At 32.8% G+C, this 17,704-nt stretch overlaps 1 protein-coding gene across 7 annotated transcripts in view; it reads left to right on the top strand.

Moving 5' to 3' along the window:
• AXDND1 (axonemal dynein light chain domain containing 1) overlaps positions 1-17,704 on the top strand; it is a 70,617-nt gene that overhangs the window by 30,158 nt on the left and 22,755 nt on the right. For all 7 annotated transcript variants that reach the window (XR_012062684.1, XR_012062685.1, XM_072946032.1 and 4 more), the window contains 8 exons: positions 1,614-1,715; positions 2,579-2,742; positions 5,023-5,098; positions 7,006-7,240; positions 8,226-8,427; positions 9,181-9,274; positions 12,488-12,687; positions 13,527-13,623. Coding sequence is in view for 5 of the 7 variants with exons in the window: in XM_072946032.1 (XP_072802133.1) it covers positions 1,614-1,715; positions 2,579-2,742; positions 5,023-5,098; positions 7,006-7,240; positions 8,226-8,427; positions 9,181-9,274; positions 12,488-12,687; positions 13,527-13,623 (1,170 nt within the window). In the remaining 2 variants the exon portion in view is untranslated. The remainder of the gene's footprint in view (positions 1-1,613; positions 1,716-2,578; positions 2,743-5,022; positions 5,099-7,005; positions 7,241-8,225; positions 8,428-9,180; positions 9,275-12,487; positions 12,688-13,526; positions 13,624-17,704) is intronic.

Here is a 17,704-nt window from a genome sequence, read left to right as displayed (position 1 = left end):
AACTCACTTTGGTTCTATTACCTTGGTACCCAAGATGACACCTGAGTTGAAATATGGCAGCCTGTGGACCATTATAATGATGCTTTAAGAAAGTAGCAAAATCCTACAATATTCTATTTTTCTAAACTGTTTGCTGTTTGTTTGGCTAATTTCATGTTTGAGACAATATAGTAAATTATGCATCCTCAACAGATTCAAATTTTTGTCCCATTTTCCTCTGCAATGGTCAGACCTCATGTTGGACACAAATGTTCTATCCTGATGCACAATTTTAAAAGGGACATTGACATGTCCAGAAAAAACAACATGACAATAAATGTAGTATAAGAAGCAAACCTGGAAAACAGACTCACAGTTGCAGAGGACAAACAAGTGGTTAATCACTGGGGAGAGGGAAAGGGGCTGAGGGGGCAAGGTGGAGGTAGGGGATTAAAAAGTACAAACTATTGTGTATAAAATAAATAAGCTACAAGGATATATTGTACAGCACAGAGGATATAGCCAATATTTTATAATAACTATAAATGGAACATAACCTTTAAAAATTATGAATTACTGTGTCATACACCTAAAACTTACATAGTATTATGCATCAACTATACCTCAGTTTAAAAAAAAAAGAAAAATCTGGGAGCTAACATGTTCAGTAGAAGGAAAAAAGAAGCAAATGAGTTCTCTCACTGTAGAAGTAAACAGTAGAGAACTAATTGACCACTGTAAGAGATTTCTGTAGAAGAGTAGCTTGAACTGATGGGGCTTTGTGTTAGATCATCCCTAACAGGAAATGACAGCTAGAATGTCAGCTCCCTGAAAACAAGGACTTTTTGTCTCTTTTGTTTATAGCTATATGTACAGTGTCTTGAACTGTCATTCATTGAATGACTATATAATTGGTTCAATATATCAGTCGTTCTCAAACTATGGTCCCTACCCTGGGAGGTCCATAAGACCCTTTATGAGGTCAAAACTAGTTTCATTGTAATACTAAGCTGTTATCTGCCTTTTTCACTCCATTCTTGTATGAGTGTACAGTGGATTTTTCTTGAAGCTACATGGTATGGGATATTGCAGCAGATTGAATTCAGAAGCAAATATGAGAATCTAGCTCTATTCTGTTAAAGCAAACACTAAAGAGATTTGTAAAAATGTGAAACAATGTGCTCTTTTCACTGTTTTTTTAGTTTTAGAAAATAGTTTTTTTTTAAGAACTGTTAACATGCAGAGTTTATTAATGTTTAAGTGAATTAACAAATGTATATATTTTAAATAATTTCAGTTTTAATTTCCAGTGCAATAAATAACAATAGATATAATCCACATGAGCAAAAGCTCTTTGGAGTCCTCAATAATTTTGAAGCATCTAAAGCGCTTTTGAGATCAAATTGTTTGAGAACCTCTGCTGTATGCTATATTCAGTTTGGTTCCAGTTTAGTAGTTTTAGAAAATTGAATTTGTGATTCAAATTAGTTCATGATTTAAATAAGAAATTGTGATTGAAGTAATGATTCAATGTAAAATTGTTATGTGAAATTGGTTTGGGTTTAATTAATTACAATGTACAAAAATATTTGTTAATATTTTAGATTCCTAATTTTAATACTTTTTAAAAATAGGTAATTGAAAGAAATAAAATCTTATTGGCTAAAAGACTTTACCTCAGTGAAAAAGGCTGGAATAAATATACTAAGCATTTCATCATACTGCTGTCAACTAAGGTAAAGCTCAGTTCATTTAAGTCATGGGAAGAGAGACTCCAGCTGTTGAGGCTTGAGACTCTAAGAAGCCTTTGTTAATTTATAGATTAAATTTTAAATACAGTTTTATATTTATGCTTTATTATGGGCAGAATGAAAAATCTAAGGAAAGGTAAATAAAGACTCTTACCTCTTTATATTTGTCTTCTATCCTAATTAAAGTAATTTAAGCAATTCATCTCATGCAGCAAATGTTATTTATAGACTTCTGGTGCTTCAACTGAAAAAAAAATGTAAGTGTGTTCATTGAAATAGTTGCATCATCGATGCGTTCTATGCAATTTTATGGGAAAATTTAGTGAGCACACTAGGTTGAAAAGGAGGGAAGTATCATTTAGTGTGTTTCTAGAGCCAAACCATTTACACAGGTCATTTAATTTAATTCTTATAACAATCCTATGAGATATATATTAGCATCTTTATTTTATAGATAAGAAACATTAATCTCAAATAACATCCCTCAAAGTTACACATAGCCAGTCAATGGCTAAAATTTACATTTGGTTCTGTTTGGCTTTGAAATTTCTGTTCTTTCCAGTGTACTGCATTGCCTGCCATGCATGTCCTAGGGGGAAATTGGGCTCATGTTGTACAGGAAAAAAATCTTGTTCCTAATACTTTTTGGACAATGGAAAATTCACCACCAAAGGGACTATGTAATTGTGTCATTGATATTTTAAAATAGGAGTATCTTTTCAATTTTTGAATTCATTTTTTATGGATGTCTCTAGTATTACAATATTAATAATGGCATAGTATATGCTAATAAGTATTTGTTACATGACTAAATGAGTAAGTGGCTTAATTCCATGCATTTTATCTAGGACACTGAAGACCTTGCACTGTTACAGAAGTTGACGCAGAAATGGAGAAACTTAGTGAATAAACTTAAACAGGAAGTGGAACAAAGTGAAGAGTCCACAAGGGAGAAATTACAAAATGTTAAGAAGGGCCTTGTCAAATGGCAGCAGTTCTTCAGAAATAATAAGTAGGTCTCCAGGAATCTTGGTTTTCTGATTATACTATGTGATTTTGATAACCCTGTCCAATTCTTCCTCTCCCTTTTTCTCTTTCTTTTACCTTATAATTACTCTGATAGTGATTTTGGTGTGGTAACCAGCTGCCCTAACAAGAGCACAGTCCTGCTAAGAGCTTAAATCATCTTGTGATTTCTAATGCTAATCATCTCTGATCATCTTTTTTTCTTTTTTTAATTGAATGAAAGATTCTTTAAATTCCATAGTGCTTTACAATTTTCAGAAGTTTCACACACATGATTTTATATAATCCCATAATAACCCCTTTTTTCCCCACCCCTGTATTACCTCTCTCCCCTCTGGTAACCACTAATTTGTTCTCTGTATCTGTGAATCTGCTTCTTTTTTGTTTTATTCACTAGTTTGTTGTATTTTTTAGATTCCACATATAAGTGATACCATACAGTATTTGTCTTTCTCTGTCTTATTTCACTTAGCATAATGCCCTCCAAGTCCATCCATGTTGCTGCAAATAGCAAAATTTTCTTTCTTTTTTATGGCTGAGTAGTATTCCATGCTACATCTTCTTTATTCATTCATCTGTTGGTGGACACTTGGGTTGCTTCCATATCTTGGCAATTGTAAATAATGCTAGTATGAACATTGGGATGCATACATCTTTTTGAATTAGTGTTTTTTGGGGTCTTTTGGATATGTATACCCAGGAGTGGAATTGCTGAATCATGTGGTAGTTCTATTTTTAGTTTTTTGAAAAACCACCATACTCTTCCACAGTGGCTGCAACAATTTACATTCCCACCAACAGTCTAAGAGGGTTCCCTTTTCTCCACACTCTTCTGGCATTTATTATTTGTGTTTGTTTTGATGATAGCCATTCTGATCAGTGTGAGGTGACATCTTATCGTGGTTTTGATTTACATTTCCCTAATGATTAACGATGTTGAGCACCTTTCCATGTACCTGTTGGCCATCTGCACTTCCTCTCTGGATAAAAGTCTGTTCAGTTCTTCTGTCCGTTTTTAATTGGGTTGCTTGTTTTTTTGATGTTGAGTTGTATGAGCTGTTAATATATTTTGGATATTAACCTCTTATCAATCACATTTATTTTCTCCCATTCAGAAGGTTGTTTCTTCATCTCGTTGATGGTTTCATTTGCTGTGCAAAAGCTTTTAGATTTAATTAGGTTCCATTTCTTTATTTTTGCTTTTGTTTCTTCATCTTGATATCTCTGCTGAACTGCTGCTGCCTCCATTTAAGTCCAACACTTTTTCTTTTCTTTTGTCTCTGTTTAAAATCAAGTCAACTTACATCATTAATATTGGTCAACTTGGATATATAAATCCATCTGCAAATTCTGTAGCATAGTGTCTGTGCAGAGAAATGGAATCAATGACCGGCAGTTTTAAGGAGGTTGATTTTGACTGGATATCATACTTTGTAACAATTAGAGGAATCTGACAATGGAAGAGGCTGCCTGTAAAGTAAAGTGGACTAAATCACAGCCAAGGTTAGTGGGAATCTGTACTTTGAATGCAGGCTGGACTAAATGATTTCTAAAGTTTTTTTGTTTGTTTTTTTTCTTTTTTATAAGATGCTCTATCTGTTGAGGAAACACATTTAGGTACCATTTACATTTCAAATTGAGAACAATGGTTTCGGTTTTTCATTTCCTCTAAGAGGTTTACCAGTTAGGAGATTTGGAAGTTCTAGAAGCTGAAGCTGGTACACATCCAAGCAGTTGCCGCCGCCATTGCCCACTTGTACTGTGTGTTGACTCTTCGTGGGGAGGGAAAGATGCGTGGCAGTGGTTCTCTTCTCCCTTTCTCCTCAGGAACGTCTTTATCAAGAGCTTTCTCCTTGTGGCGCTTCAAGAGACATTAAAGGAAACTCTTTCTTACCAGGAGTTGAGGCTTCTGACCCAGATGTTGAGCCTTGAGTGTTCATTAAGCTTCCTTTCTATTTATACATTGTTTTGGCAGCTGTGTTGAGCAGAAATTATTCCTATGATGATCTAATTTTGGATGCCAAGGACCCAGAGACCACCCTTTTAATACTGCTGTGACCTCTGACCCTGTAACTTGCTTACTTTGATTAGGGTCTGAATTTATTTTTAATTTGTAAATTTAGGGATGAATGCCTATGAGGGAGAGGCTGAAGCTGGAGGGCATTCTTGAAAATCATTCGGGAGAAACATACTATTAATTGTTATATATGTATGGATTCATGATCTTGTTCTGAGACCCTGCTCTTGCTCTTTTTCCTTCTTTCAGTGGAAAAGATATTTTATCTCCTGACAAAGAAAATATATTCAAATCAATTGTTCCAGACTTCAAGGAGTGGCAGAAGGTAAGACCTCCTAATAAACAGCTTGGTAATCAAAATGCTGTTTGTAAACTTGCCACTCCTCACCTACGACAGAGTCGCATTTCATCCTTTAAAAATGCCTTTATGAAAGACAAGGAAAACATCAAGGCTACAGTGGCTTTAAAAAATACACCTAACTATTCTGTTTTTAGTTCTAGTTTAGATTTTTGGGTCAAATAAGGTTAGGCTGCCAGAGAAAAATTAGGAAAAGATACTTGGGTGGCAGTCAGGATAGGTCTGGTTCTCTCATCTAATTGTCAGACATAAGTAATATCTGTGCCTCCCATGTGCCTGGCTTTTGTCTGAAGGACAAATTGGGCTTTAAAGATTAATAACATATTTTTTGCAAATTGTGGTAAAATATACATCACATAAAATTTACCAGTTCTATCATTTTAAGTATACAGTTCAGTGGCACTAAGTACATTCACACTGTTGTGCAACCATCACCACCAACCATGTCCAGAGCTTTTTCATCTTCCAGAACTGAAACTCTATGCATTAAACAGTAACTCTCCATTTCCTTCTCCCTCCACTCCCTGAGCACCTGGCCACCACCATTCTACTTTCTGTCTTTATAAATTTGACTATTCTGGGCACCTCATATAAATGGAATCATATAGAAATAATCCTTTGTGACTGACATTCCCATCAACATAGTGTCTATAAGTTTCATCCTTATTGCATTATTATGTCAGAATTTCCTTCCTTTTTAAGGCCAAATAATATTCCATTGTATGTATATATTCCATTTTGTATATTCATAATATCTTTTCTAAAGGGTTCAAGCTTTGAAAATAGGTTTCATTAATCACATTGCTATCATGTTATAGTAGTTTGACAAAGGGGAAAATGTAATATATTGAAATCCTCCAACATCAAACTCATAACCTAATTAAATCTCATCCAGACCCAAGGAAACCATTTTCTTTTCTTTTGAAATGACTTAAGCAGAATATTCTCAGAATTGAAGATCTTTGTTGTCCTATATACAATTCAGCTAGTTTAGTGACTTTTTTTTTTTTTTACTGTTTATCTGGAAATTTTGATATTGCATAGATAAAATTGAAAAAAATCATGCTTCTTTTTTTTTTTGGTAAGAATTATAATAATTCTCATTGATTAAGCACTTACTCTGTCAGGCTGAAGGTGCTTTCCACACATTATCTTGCTTACTTTTCATGGCATCCACATGATGCGGGTTTTATAATTCCCGTCCCACAGATGCAGAAATTGAAGGTTAGAAATGTTAAGTAACTTGCCTTAGTTATCTGTAAATGGTAAGTAGCTGACTCAGAATTTGAGACCATGTCTCTCTAACTCTAAAATTCTTACCTTTAATTGCTCTGCTGCATTGCTTCTCCGCACTGATTACTGATCAGTATGGGTGATTTATTTGGATTATCTGAGTCACAAATAATGGCAAGCTGTATTTAAATTGTGGTTTATTTTTTCCACAAATATTTATTGATATGTCATGTATGGCACTTGGACCTGGGGTTAAACAGACAAAAACCTGTACATTCTAGGAACTCTCCCAGTTTAGTGGGGATTATGTAAACAGAAATATTATATCCTCACCAAAGCAAATAGTAATTAAACGTGCTCAGCTTTCTGAGACCTAATTGCCTGCCACTAATTTTTTTACCTATATAGGATTTAATATAATTATTTTCATCCTGGTAAACTATGGGTTATCTTCTAGTGTATCAAAGTTACTTCAAATTTACTTTAATTTTGAAAATAAATGTATGTCATATGAAGAAATGGTATGACAAATAATAATAGTATATGTAATTCCAAAATAATTGGAAGTCACTTAGGTGGACTTTGATGAAACCATTAGTGACTAATGTGCTAATCTCCTCATCCCCCCTTTCACCCTCTAGATGTTGAATGAAGACAAAGACAAGTTTTCTGGGGATCTCTTAGTGTCAAAATACGATTCTCTCAAGATTATTAAATGTTTACAGGAAAACTGGGCAGATATTGGGCTAGCAATATTTAGTCGCCATAAAAGTTTGGAGGGAAAGATACCACCAGAGCAGAAGCACATGGAGGAAATTGTGAAAAGCATAGGAAGACTATACAAAGAATTTCAAATAAGAATAAATGGGGATAATGGTAAGAAAAAAACCCAATGATAATGATAATTAGATTGCTCGACATTATAAAGTATTTTAATAGTAATTATTATTTTCAATACAATTAATATTTAAAATCAATACATATAGTTTTAAAAATCAAGCAAAATAAAGCACTGAGCATCACTTTATTGAGATGTAATTCATGTATGATACAATTCACCTAGTTAGTATACAATTTGATAATTTTTAGTATATTCACAGACATGTGCAACCAGATTGTAAATGGTTCAAAATAAATGAAGTCAAAATCATGAATGAGAGTGAAATTAACAAATCATTTTGAATACTCCTAGAAGATCAAAGTTTTCTAATAAAGACAATGAAAATATTTTCGTCAAGGACAACAGAACATTTGCTTTTAAATTATTTCTCTTTATATATCTCTGAGATGGGAGCATTTTCATTTCATTTGCAAATGAGATGAGACAAAGCTGTAGAGAGAGTATTTTGCCATGATCTCAGTGAATCAGTCAAAGATTAGATCCAGACTTGATCCTTGTTCAGACCAAAACTATAAACTTCATGTAAACCTGAACGATGACCTAAAAAATGACTCAAGAACTGTATTTTTGTTTCTGTTATTAACTATCCTGTGGTCATGAAGAAGCTGCTTTTTTCATCACTGTCTTCTTAACAGGCTGACCCTGTGAATTAATGTCTTTTACTGAAAACTGGAGTTCATAGTTTCTGGGTTTAATGCATTTCAGTCTCAGCTGAGAAGAGAAGACCCTTAGAGTAAAAACTCATCAGAGAAATTGTCCATTAGTCAGAAAAGCACTGATTACCTAGTGTTTATTTAGGAAATACTCTTTGCAAGATTGCCTCTGCTAGGCAAGCTGTAGGATAATAAGAAAATGAAAAAAAGATACGCTTCTGCCCATTAGTATTTCATAATTTATTGTTGAAATAAATTATAGACTTACAAATTCTTCTGAAAGTTAATGCTTCTCTCACTTTTCTAGGTATCTCTAAAATTCTTCCAAGTTTGATTACTTCTCTTGAATTCTGCTCTTTCAAGTTGGAAAGCCTCCTCGAGTTTCCTGAAATGCTTCTTGAAGAATGGGAGGGACTTAATGAAAAAATGAATGAAATGAAATCTCAGTTGGATGCATTGTTAAGCATTATTGGTACTGTTCCACAGAACATAGATATGGATTCCGGCTCGTAAGTTCTCATAGCCCTGTGCTGGGTAGAAGAAGGGAATCACAGCTTCTCAGCTGCATTTTCCGAGTCCCTAGCCTCAGCAATGTATATTTGGGGTCAGATGAGAAATCTTGACATCTTGTTTTTCCCAGGAAGAAAGCCATCTGACTGGGAGCTGGAGGGTGAGGGAGTCCTGTGTTCTTAACCACAGCAGTCCAGAGTGGGGGTAGTTTTGATTCAGATACCATAGACTCTTGCCTTTCTTAGTGAATCTTCATAAATTGTCTTGAATAGATGTGTCTTCAGTTGCTGTTTGTCCTTAGAACCATTTCCAGAGGCTTTCATTTTTTTTCTTTAGTAGTTTTTCCCTATCTCCAGTGGGAAATGGGTCAACTCTTATCCTGACACTGTCATGTTCTCTTGAGAGAATTCTAAAATTCATTCTCAGTTTGTGGCCTTGCTGGTCTAGAACTGAATGTAAAGGATGTGAGTGTGAGTTTTTACAGTAGAGAACTAACACTGAAAGTAAGATCTACTTTGTCCAAAGTGCATTACACCACTGGGGTACCTACCAGGGGTTAGGAAGGCTGTCAGTGAGTAAGCCATTGCACCAGGTAATGCAAGGCTTTGATTCACTTTTCTCTGAGTTCTCAAACATTGTCAACACCTAAGTTTACTAGACCCAGCCAAATAAGACCCTTTCTTTTATCTGATAATTACTTCTATACTCTTAAGTGAGTTACTTATCTTTATTTTACTTGCTTTTTCCTTCAGGGTACTCCAAGCACACATATTTAACATGATTCAACAATGGCTTTTGAAGATAGGCAATGAGATTAACGATGGTAACATGGAACTTCAGTGCCAAGTATGTACTTGTAGGAATTTTTGAGGTTATTTTTCACCTTGGTTAGGAGTTTTCTTCAAGGAAAAATCAGGTCAAGCCTATCTAATTGAAGCAGGAGGTTGGGAGGACAAAATAGGAACCTATACAATTACTCAGATGATTTTTGGTGGATTTGTAAATGCAGTATGTTCCTGCCTCAGGAATGAAGTTTCAGAGATGATCACAAGTTTTTGAGTTCTAATTATTATCTTTACTCTTTACTCAATGTACGGAAATTTTTTTCCCTTAATAGCATTAATCATTTAAAAAATTTATGTTGGTGCCCCTCACTGGCTGAAGGGGTGACAGAAACATGTTTCTAGGAAGAAAGACAAGATGCCACAATACTATTGGTCAGTAATTATTAGAACAAACAGGGAATTGTTCAGCAGTTCTGAAGAACTGAACCTGTGGACTTCTTAACCAGCACAACATGAAATCATAATTTCCAAAGGATGTCGTAGTTTATTACATTTATTCCCACCTCCTGGCCTTAATTATAATCTAAATTTACACAGGAATATCTTATTGTAAGTAGAACTTAATATGCAAATATTTGATCTTACAAAATTGATAAAAATGAATTTAATTAATTTTAATATTACTTAAATTAGGCATTTGAAAGGCAGATATTGTCACGTTATTTGGGAATACTACTTATGAAACATTATATCACAATCTATGAGCATGTTATAAAGATAGAGATACCAAGAGTTGAGAAGCAAATATGATAAGACTGGAATTATGGATCCAGAAGATTCCCAGGCTTGGGAGAAATTTCTTTGACTTAGAAGACAACCAGAATTAAGAAGAAAAAGGGTAGCAGTGTGCCTGTCACATAGTGGGACTCAGTAAATATTTGTTGAATGAAATAATGAAGAACATTTCAGCATTGTTAGTGTTTTATCGTGTTGCTACATTAACCCCTTCTTTGGTAAAATATTCAGTTTACCATTGGAGATTATCTCTGGGGAATCATATTTTCAATTTTTTATATTATGGAATTCAGTTTTTATAATGTATTATTTAGAAAGTGCCTTTATATACTTCTTATTTTTATATTTTATATACTTCTCTATTTTAATACGGTAGGTTTATAATATAATTAAACTGTATAGAAAACTTGAAAAATTATAAATTCCTCAAGGAATATATATATATATAGTATATATCCATATTAACTGGCCTAAGTATTTAAAAATGGGAAAGTTTGTCTTCTTTTCACACACCATTAATTTTCCTTTCTGACCTATTTTCTTACTTCCAGCTTTTGTTTTGTTTTTTTCTTCATGCATTTGCTCCATCTAATCTGCGCTGCTTTACAGTCTAAAACAGTGATCTTCAAGTATTTTTTTTCATGTACCTCTATTAGCAAAAAATCTTTGAACAGGTCATTTCTAACTTACTATTTCTAATTTACATACAAGAATTACTCTATTGGCCTGTTTTGTACATTATAAAATATACACAAATGGTCAAAAGGGATGAAATGAACAATATTTTAAAATAATTTTTAATAATGGTTAAAAAACTGATGTAATTGAACAGGCTTTATAATTTTTTTATTATCACGGGTTAATGCTTAGTGATAAAGCCATTTGAAGGTCTGCTAAGTTCAGTTTGCTTCAGTACTTGTTTTTAAGGACTATCATCCTGAAAGAATAGCTCACAAAGAGACATGAATCCAAATTGAAGAAGTTCATTATTATCTGTATTTATTAAATAATAATACTCATTTTTCAATTCCATCAGTTATGTAAAGATTTTTTAATTGATTGATGAAATTTTCCATCTGCCATAGTGTCAGTCAGTTGTTCTTATAAACATTAGACAATGCAGCATTTCCTTATTCTAACGAAAGATTCCCAACCAATTGAAACACATTATTTGTAAGATTTTGAAACAATTAGAAACTTATTTCCAGATACTCAGGTATATAAATTTGAGAATTTTTAAAAGTGAGCTATGTGTCATTTTCAGGAACAAAATCAGACCAAGATGGAAATCTCTCCAACTGTCCATTTTCAAAATGACCTCTCCATAATGTAAATTTCTTTTACTCATTGTTAAATATCAATTATATTTTGAAGAGACAAATTAATTGTGATTAAAAAGAAAACTCAGATAGGAGATGACTAAGTTGCCACTTGTTACCCCTGAAAAGATTAGTAAATTTGGAACACGTCTCTTTCTAAAAGAAGAACAATTCATCCTAAAATTTCTCTTAAGAATTGTTGTTTACTCAAAGAAACTTTGTAAAATTTAATGTCCCAGTTTAATTTCATTGAAAGAAAAAATCCTTTAATTAGTTATTTTAAAATGGAAGTACATTGATTTATAGTATTATATTAGTTTCAGGTGTACAACATATTGATTCAATTTTTTTATACATTATGAAATGACTACCAGGATAAATTCAGTTATCATTTGTCACCATACAAGGTATTGCAATATTATTGACTGTATTCTCTGTTCTATACATTATATCCCCATGACTTACTTATTTTATAACTGGAAGTTTTTATCTCTTAATCTGTCTCTATTTCACTCACCTTCCCACAACCCCCCCAAAAGAAACTCATCTTTTGTTTTATTCTCATTTAATCAAAATTACTTACTAATGGAATGAATGTATGTACTTGGGCACTGTACAACCTCTATAACCTTGAAATCAGATTGGACATTGCCATCCTCATTTCTTGTCCTACCTTGATTTTCGCACAGTAACTTTTTACCACACAACCATCAGTAAAACCAGCTTTAACAATATGGTATCATCAGAAGTGCTGTAGTGCATCTAAAGTTGAAACTGTGAACCATGTCAGATTTATGCTATGCTTGACAGGTGTTGCATATCACTATTTTCTCCCTGAAGAATGTAAAATCCCATGGCATCCTTGAGAGTTCACTGAGAAGCCCTGTGATGCCTTGGTGCACAGTTGTGGAAACTGCAGCCCTGACTGGTTAATACTCTTGACCAACCTGAAGAAGAGGAAGGGGGTATTTTAGTGCGGTATAGTGAGCAAAAGAAGATAAGGTTACACTAGCTAAGTAGTGATGATTGGTTTTCAATAAGAATCATAGTGTTGTTGAAAATTGGACACAGGTATGATCAGTTCTATTTTTAAATTTATATGGTTTTTACTGTTTGACTTATTTTAAATGGATCATTTGTAATTGTTTTTTTTTAAACAGGTGGATGAATTGCATATACCCATGATCCAGTGGATGGCAAATTTGCTGATTTTAATGGCACCTGACTTTCCTGACCCAAACACTCTCATAAAGTTGGAGGAGAAAAGTGATGAAGAACATGAAGTAGAAATTGCAAAGTTAGAGCTAGATGCAGTTGCCCTGGCAAAAAAGTTGTCCCAATACTCCATCTATCTGAGCAGGTGAAACTATCAGTTTATCTTATTATTGCCCTTTTGAAGATTAAATGTAACATAAAGCAGAGGAGAGAAGGGCGGTTAAGTAGCAGCAATAAGGGATTGTTTTAAAAACATTTTAAAAACTTGTAATAAATGCTCATTCACTTTTTGAACTAGCTTCAACACTGCCCTGTTGGAATATGAGATTTTGGTGTTTTCCCAATGGATTTAGAATTCTTTTGAAAACAGTGTTAGCGTAGGCAGGATTGGAAGTGTGTACTTATGTAGGAGTGAGAATTAGTTAAAACAAAACAAAACAAAACAAAAGACCTCCTTATTTGCATAAATAAATTATATCTTGTGTTTTTGCATGTACTGGGGGCATTTTATGAAGTAGCTTGTAGTTTCCTGTGTAATTCAGTGCATATATACTTTTATATGTTTCCCTAAACACCAACCAAAATATCTCTTAAAACAAAACAGTACAAAAAAAACTTACATCTGAAAAGTTAGAAGATTACCATCAAATAAAATAAAGAAGATGTCTATAAAACTAATTTATTAACTAGAAAGCATAGTGTTGCTAGGATTACTTCAAATTCAGGAAGTAGCTTTTAAAATCTAGCCAATTTCCTCTTTATTTCCTTTCAATGTTACCAGTGGTCAAGAGTGATGGGAATGGAGGGGGAGGAAGAGGACAAAGGTGAGAAACTAAGCAAGAGACAAATTATTTTTTTGGTGAGTCAGTAGCTTAATTATCATGGTAAACTTCCACTGGATCTGGACTTAAACACTTAGAAGAGGAACCAACAATTAAAAGGTCATGCTGTGTACATGTTTTTCTTTTTCTTTTTTTCCCTCAGTTGTTGCAAAGATCTGGTAACAGCTATGGCTCTGAGTAAAGAAGATCACTTAGAAAAAAATCCTGCTAAGGAACTTCATGAACTGAATAAAATGAAGGTAATAACTCTGTATTCCCCTTACTTTTGTTGTTTGTTTTAAGCAGACTTTTTAGGTTTAATTGATTTACAACAAACTGCACATATTTAAAGTAAGCAATTTGATAATTTCTAAAACATGCATACCTGTAATAGAAATTTAATAATTTCTAATATATACATCCTTGTAAAATAATCACTGATAAAAAATAAGGAACATATCCAATAAACTCAAAATTTCATTACTCCCCTTTGTAATCTCTCTTTGCATCCTCTTCCTGTCCCGAGGCAATGTCTGATCCACTTTCTAACATCAAAGCTTAGTTTTCATTTTTTAGGATTTTTATAAAAATAGAATCATACAGAATGTACATTTTTTGTCTGACCTCTTTGACTAAGCATAATTCTTCTGAGATTCACACGTAATGTTGCTTTTATCAAAATTTCATGCTTTTTAGTGCTGAGCAGTATTTCATTGGATGGATATACACAATTTATCAACCATTCTCTGCTGATGAACAGTTGAATTGTTTCTGTTTTTTTTATTATTACAAGCAAAGCTTCAATGCATATTCATGTCCATATGCATTTTCATTTCTTTTAAATAAATGTCTAGGAGTGGTATTGCCAAGTCATATGACCTGTGTGTGTTTAACTTTTTAAGAAACTGTCAAACTATCCTCTAAAGTGGTTAAACCATTTTAGATTCCTGCCAACAGTGTATGAGAGTTCCAGTTGCTTCACATTCTCACCGACAGATGATATGGTCAGTGATTTCAATTTTAGACATTCCAATAAGTGGCTAGTGGTATGCCACTGTGGTTTTAATTTACATTTCCTTCATGATCATTGATATTGAACATCTTATCATATGCTTATTTGTCATCTTTATAGCTCCTTTGGTAGAAGGTATATTTGAAAGTTGCTAAGAGAATAGATCTTAAAAGTTCTCATTATAAGAAAACAGTTACAACTATGCAAAGTGAATGGTGTTAACTGAATTTATCGTGGCAGTCATTTTGCAATATATATGTGTATCAAATCATTATGTTGTACACCTTAAATTTATGCAATGTTACACATCAATTATATCTAAATAAAGCTGGAAAAATGCAAAAAATTCAATTGTTTTGTAATTTGGTTAGTGGATAAATGAGATATTTAAACAGTTACAAGTGAAATAAAATTAGTATACTATTTATGAAAAAAAGATGAAATGTCCATTCAAATTTTTGGCCCATTTATTATTGGTTTGTTTATTTTCTTCTTACTGAGTTTGAGAGTTCTTTATATATTCTGGATACAAGTCCTTTTTCAGATACGTGATTTACAAATATTTTCTCTATGACTTGCCTTTTCCTTTTCTCAACAATGTCTTTCAAAGAGGGGAAGTTCTTAATTCTGATGAAGTTCAAGCTCTCATTTTTTTCCCTTTTATGGGTCTTGCTTTTGATGTTGTATCTAGGAGAAATTTTGTGTAATAACATCATGAAGATTTTCTCATACAAGTATTAAAGTTTTAGGCTTTATATACTCAGATCTGTGACCCATTTTGAGTTAATCTTTTTCTTATATGGTGCCAGCTATATATTGAAGTTCAGTTTTTGGCATTTGGATACTCAGTCATTTTAGCACCATTTGTTGAAAAGACTATCCTTTCTCTATTGAGATGCCTTTTAATTTTTGTTGGGAATCTATTGACTGTATATATGGGCATGTTATTTGGGACATTCTATTGTGTTTTGTTGATCTGTGTGTCAACGTTGTTGCCATTATCAAACTGCCTTGATTTCTGTAGTTTTGTGATAAATTCTGAGATTAGATAATGTAAATCCTCCAAATTTGTTCCTTTTCAAGATTGATCAAACTATTCTAGGTCCTTTGCTTTCCATTTGTGAAAATTTTAGAATTATCTTATCAACTTCTCAAAAAAAGCCTGTTGGGATTTTGGTTATGATTATATTTTAGCTATTGATAAATTTGTGGAGAATTGACATCTTAACAGTATTGTGTCTTTGAGTCTGCGCAGATGGTATATCTCTTCATTTACTGAAGTCCTTTCAACAAAGTTTTATAGTTTTCAATATATAAGTCTTACATATGTTTTGTAAGATTTATCCCTAAGCATTTCATATTTTGGTACTGTCACAAATTGTATTCTTCTGTAATTTCAATTTCTGATTATTCTTTGCTAACAGAATTGTCACTGAATTTTTTTAAATATGTTGATCTCATATCCTATAACCTTGCTGACCTCACTTATTCCTGCTAAGAAGTTTTTTTCCCCCCAGATTCCTTAGAATTTTCTATCCACATAATTATGTCATCTGCAAATAGGGACAGTTTTATTTCTTCCTTTCTAATCTATACGTCTTTAATTACTTTTTCTTGCCTTGTTGCACTAGCTAGACTCTCCGGTACCAGGTTGGGTAAAAGTGGTAGGAGCAGACATCCTTGCCTTGGTACATCTTAGGGGGAAATTATTTACTCTTTCATTTTTAGGTATAATGGGAGGTGTAGACTTTTCATAGATGCCCTTTATCATATTGAGAAAGTGTTATTTTTATTCCATGTTTGCTGAAAAAATCTTTTAAAGTAAGGAATAATTGTTGGATTTTATCAAATCCTTTTTCTGCATATACTGACTGTCAATGAGTTGTCTTCTAAGTCTTTCAATATGACAACTTACACTGATTGATTTTTGAATTGAATATTAAACCAGCCTTGCAGTCCTGGGATAAACCCCACATGATCATGATGAACTGCCTTATTATATATCAATCACTAAATTCAGTTGGTTGAAATTTTGTTTAGAATTTTTCATTAATGTTCATGAGGGATGTCAATTATGTAGTTTTGTTCTGTTTTCTAGTATGTTTGGTTTTGATATTGGGGTACTGTTGGCCCCTTAGAATGAGTTGGGAAGTGTTTCATACTCTTCTGTTTTATAGAGCAATTTGTGCAGAATTATATATTACTTCTTCCTTAAATGTTTGGTAGAGTTCACCAGTGAAGCCATTTAGGTTTGTGGGAAAGTTTTAAATTACAAGATAGAGCTATTCAGATATAAGGCAATCCACTTTCTCTAATGGACTTAAGGAAATTCCTTTACTAGATGTAGGGCTATTATCTCTTCTTGCATGAGCTCATTTGCTTTGGTCTTGTAAGGAATTTGTAATTGCATCTAGTTGTCTAATTTATTGATAGAGAGTTATTCACAATATTCCCCCATTATCCTTTTTAATAATTATAGGATGTTCAGTCTTTTGTTCTTGTTATTGAAAATTTGTGAGTTTTTTTTTCACTTTTATCTTCATCAGTCTGCAAAAAGATTTATCAATTTTCTTAACCTCAAAAACCCAGCTTTTGGTTTTACTGACTTCTGTTTTCTGTTTTCTTAATTTCTACTTTGCCCTTTATTATTTCCTTTTTTCTTCTTAGTTTTGGTTTAATTTGCTCTTCCTTTTCTAGTTTCATATGGTATAGCTGAGCTCATGACTTTGAGACTGGCACATAAACAGTGGAATGGATAAGTATATTTTGGTGTATAAAGACTGGTATATAGAATACAGGCAATTTTCTGTTCTATTCTATATCTGTGTGTTGTTTAAATGGCTGTTCTTATTAAATTCTACATGTGTATTTTATGCTCTCCTGTATGTGTGATAGATCTCACAGTTTTTTAAAAGTAGATTATAAAATTTTTTATATGCAACATCTTACTAATAAATTTTAAAATCTTCAGTAGATGAATTCTTTTCTAGGAAAAATAAAGTAACATTAACTTTAGAAGGATAAAATTTGCCAATTTTCAGAGAAGAAATTGATGCATTTATAAAAAAACAAACAAACAACCTAAAAATTTTGTCTGGACTCCACAGATACGTGATTTCATACTTTAAAGGAGCAGATAATCCCCATGCTATATAAACAATTTGAGAGCATAGGTAATGACTGAAAGTTTTCCCAGTTAATTTTCAGTAGCTTTCAATTTTTTTTTAATACAGGAGAAATGAACTTCATATAGATGCTAAATCCAAATTTTAAAATAGCAAATTCCATTCAGTAGAGTGTTAAAATAATAAAACACTACAAATAATTAG

The sequence above is a fragment of the Vicugna pacos genome, chromosome 21 (genome assembly GCF_048564905.1).
Source record: "Vicugna pacos chromosome 21, VicPac4, whole genome shotgun sequence".
Lineage (NCBI taxonomy): Eukaryota > Metazoa > Chordata > Mammalia > Artiodactyla > Camelidae > Vicugna > Vicugna pacos.
Note: the sequence above shows the minus strand (reverse complement) of the source record. Positions and strands in the feature narration are given on the sequence as shown.